Genomic DNA, 3,953 nt, shown 5'->3' with positions numbered 1-3,953 from the left:
TTTTTTCATTTTTGATTTGTTTTTTAAAGATTTTGTTTTATATAATTTTCAGTTTGGGCTACCCCCTTGGATTTCATTTTCTCGTTTTTCTTTTTAAAAAAAATCGTTTTTTTTTTCAATATTTCAAAAAGAAAAATTCCTTTTTTTTTGTTTTATTTTTTTAGTTTTAGTTTTTTCTTCTTTCAAAATTATAATGATATATTTGTCTTATTGAAACTTTTTTAGGGTTATTTTGTCTTTTTGTTGGCTTTAGGGGGGACATTGACATTTGTTGGCAGTTTAGGGATGTATTGACACAATTAGTAGTTTGGGAAGCACATTGACAATAAAGTAGTAGTTTGAGAGGGGTATGCATGTGTATTTTTTCCTAATGTTTATTTTCTTAAGTGCTTAGTTAAGTATAGTATATAATTTAAATTAATAACTTTTTGTTTTTGGCCATCAAGCGTTGTTGTTACAGTTTCCGGTATGGTGACGTGTCGCCTTGTGATTCGTTTGACAAGCTCTTTGTCTTCCCTACCTTCCTTCCGATCTACAAAAGTAACAAACGACTAGTCGGGAGCACCGACTACGCCCACTCCGATGACTAACTCAGCACAAACTTTATGACTTTAATGGAGAATTCGAAAATCTCAGAGCTTACAGAAAAACGTATCTCCATACCTGTTATGATCTCCTTATTTATAGACTTGCAGGAGTCTCTGAAGTATACTTGGACTTGGAGTCTCAGCCATAGATCATGCAGATTTTTATATTATCTTTAATAAGTTTGAATTGAGTAGGAATCTTCATTTTTCAAATGAACTCCACGCTGATAGGGATCTGTTATCCTTTAAACTTGGGATACGAATCTGTTTCCCGAATCTTAGGATTTGGTATCTTAACAGAACCTCCATAAATCATGATCATAGAATCTTATCAGTTAACAAATGTTTACTCGCTGAAGATAAGGGGATACCCTTACAGCGCTTGTACTGGCCAAGACTCCTAGGTAGGAACATCCGAGACATGTTGACTCCATAAAGACTAGGAGATCTCGGCATATTCCGCACTCTGTGGGGTCTTGAGCTCTGAGGTATGCAGTTCATTAGGTCACACCATAATCCGAAGCGTTTTGAACACCGAACTAATTTATCCATAACAAGGATTGACAAACATCCGAGGTACCCAAAAATGTGTTATGACCGAGATGATCTGGTATAGTTTGGATCGACCCGACCTGTCAGGTCGGATCGGGTCGATCCGGCTCGGATACACACTTTAAAACCCGAGTCGAATAGAAGGCCATGTGGCTTCGGAGCTAATTATTTTCCCAACAAGTGTAATTTAGAATTTTACAGCCGGCCAACTAATTAAGATGTAAACATATCTTTTAAAACCAAAATTCAATATGTGTGCTTGTCAATTAAACTAAACTAGCGTTTAACCCGCTTTATGAGCGGGCTTTTTTTTATTTTAATTTATTCGAAAAGTATTTTAAAGATTATTAGAAATTAATTTTCTTTTCTCACTCATTTAATTAATTGCTACCAAAAATATATATATAAAAAAAATGTTTTTAAAATCATCTTGAACAGTTCGTCACATACCTTCTCTTCGGTCTCTTTTCTCGATACCTTTTATCAAAATATTTCAAAATGTTCCTCTGAGAGTGAATAATTTGGGTAAGCAAATTTAAAAAGAAATATATTTGGCATTTTGATAGGCCAATTCCCTACACTTAGCACACATCTATTTCAAATTAACAAAGAAACTTCTCAACAACCTTAACGTTACCCAGTTTGCAAAATCCTAAATAAAAGTGTGAATCATTGTAGAGTGCTTCAAAATCAGAGTTTATGTGTAATTAAAGGTGCAATTTGAAATTACCTGACAGATCGAAACAGCCATTGAGAGAGCTCGATTTAACAGCAAGGAGTAGACGACGTTGAACCTCGATCACCCGCTGATAATCAAAATATTGTGTTGGATTAAAAAGAAATATTGGATTATACATTCAAAAATAAGAGCTTCTGGATAGTTCCTATTCCAGCTTCTTGTTCTTGGAGTTGGAAGAAGATTCTCAAGCTCCAAGACATAGCCAAAAGCTTCATTCGTTTTAAGGTTGGGAGGGGTAATAAGGTGTTCTTGTGGTTGGATAATTGGCATCCTGCAGGCTGTCTTTTGGATAAATATGGTTATAGAATCGTTCATGATTCAGGTTTTCCCCTGCATGCCAAACTGGATGTCATTATGAAGAATGGTGCTTGGTTTTGGCCTTATGCCCGATCAGATGATCTTGTTGAGATTCAGAGTCAACTCCACACAGTTGAGGTTGGAGATGCTGATGAGCCAGTGTGGAATTCTCGAAGTGGCATACATAAGTGCTCGGACACTTGGGAAAAATTGAGAGAGGTGCATCCGGTAGTTGAATGGTGGAAGATTGTTTGGGCTCCTGTTTCTATCCCTCAGCATTCTTTCATGCTTTGGCTAGTTTTCAAGGATGCTTTGATCACTAAACAACGCATGTGTTGCTGGGGTTATTCAGGATAGATTCTTTGTCCTTTCTGCTATGGAGCTCAAGAGAGCCGTGAGCATCTTTTCTTTAGATGCAGTTTCAGTAGGCGGATTTGGACTGAAATCATGGCTGAGTGTTCTTTTTACAATGTGCCTTTGGATTGGGATGATATTGTAGTCTGGAGCTTGAAGGTGATGCAGGGGAAAAGTTTAAGAGCAGTTTTGGGTCGACTGTGTTTTGGAGCTACTGTGTACCATATATGGAAGCAGAGGAACGACCTTTTGCACAATAACACTCCACGCACGGAGGAAGCAATTTTGACTCGTGTTAGGTGGGAAGCTCGAGCGAAGATTGTAGCAAAAGGGAAGATCAGCCATTTCAGGAAGTATATGAACCTTGTTGCTAAATGGAATCTACATTTTCTGGAGTGATGGGATGTTGTGAGTCCTATGTGTCTTTGAGGATTGATGGGGGTTTGATTTCTCTGTTTTGATCTTGTAGATGGGTGTTTGTTTTTTGGATGATTGCTTTAGTTGATTGTGTCTACTAATAGCAGGTTCTGGTGGTCTTTGTATTATGCTGTTGCTTACTGTGTTCTTGGTAGCAGTAGGGTTGTCGTTGATGTGTTTTTTTCTCTCTTGGTTTCCTAGCTAGGGGTTTTTTGTCCCTATGCAGGAGTTGTTTCCAGTTTTCACTGGAGTGTATTGGTTGCTGAGTTGAGCCTTATAAAATCTTTTATTCATCAAAAAAAAAAAAAAAAATATTGTATTGGATTATACATAAAGTACTTTCAAGTTTTTTTGTTTTTAGTGTTGGTCAACGACATATTGTATAAAATCAAAATCAAAATCAAATACAAAATTAATCAAATATTTCAATAAAAAATAAATTAGAATTCAAACAAATTTTACTTATTAACCAAACTCAATTCTTGGATTCACGCAATATTCCAAAATAAAAAGAGAGAAAGCTAGTCGGTCTCTCTTTTTCTTTATTTTTTTTTTTTTCTTTTTATTATTTTTTTTTCCAGATATGCCGATTGGTCTAAACAACCTAAAGAACAAAAATATCAAGGCCATAGCTAGGCTAGAAGAGTTGAACAAAATAAATAGAATGAAACAAAAAAATGTATTAGTTGGAATAAATAAAACATGATGCGGAATGACTAATTAACCTCAAATACAAAACAAACAAAACAAAGTATTTTTTTATGAAAGACAATAAACAAAATATTTTAGTAAACATTTAACGTAATCAAATAAATCATCGCATCATGTTCAATGCTTAATATCTCTTTGCGTTTCGAATGTATTTATATTCATTTTATGCACAACAATCAAATAAATTTTTGCCTTATTTTACTTTCAAAAGGCATAAAAACACTTTAAAAAAATGGCTAAAATTAGAGTAAAACACATGGTTTAATATAAATATTAAAGTATTAATACAAAATTAG

General features: G+C 34.7%; 1 protein-coding gene across 1 annotated transcript; it reads left to right on the top strand.

Moving 5' to 3' along the window:
- Positions 1 to 614: 614 nt before the first annotated feature.
- Positions 615 to 2,532, top strand: LOC133860417 (uncharacterized). The gene is made up of 2 exons (XM_062296030.1): positions 615 to 651; positions 2,033 to 2,532. The coding sequence occupies exons 1-2, from the start codon at positions 615 to 617 to the stop codon at positions 2,530 to 2,532; spliced, it is 537 nt and encodes a 178-aa protein (XP_062152014.1).
- The last annotated feature ends 1,421 nt before the right edge of the window (positions 2,533 to 3,953 follow it).

The sequence above is a fragment of the Alnus glutinosa genome, chromosome 2 (assembly GCF_958979055.1).
Source record: "Alnus glutinosa chromosome 2, dhAlnGlut1.1, whole genome shotgun sequence".
Classification (NCBI taxonomy): Eukaryota; Viridiplantae; Streptophyta; class Magnoliopsida; order Fagales; family Betulaceae; genus Alnus; species Alnus glutinosa.
Note: the sequence above shows the minus strand (reverse complement) of the source record. Positions and strands in the feature narration are given on the sequence as shown.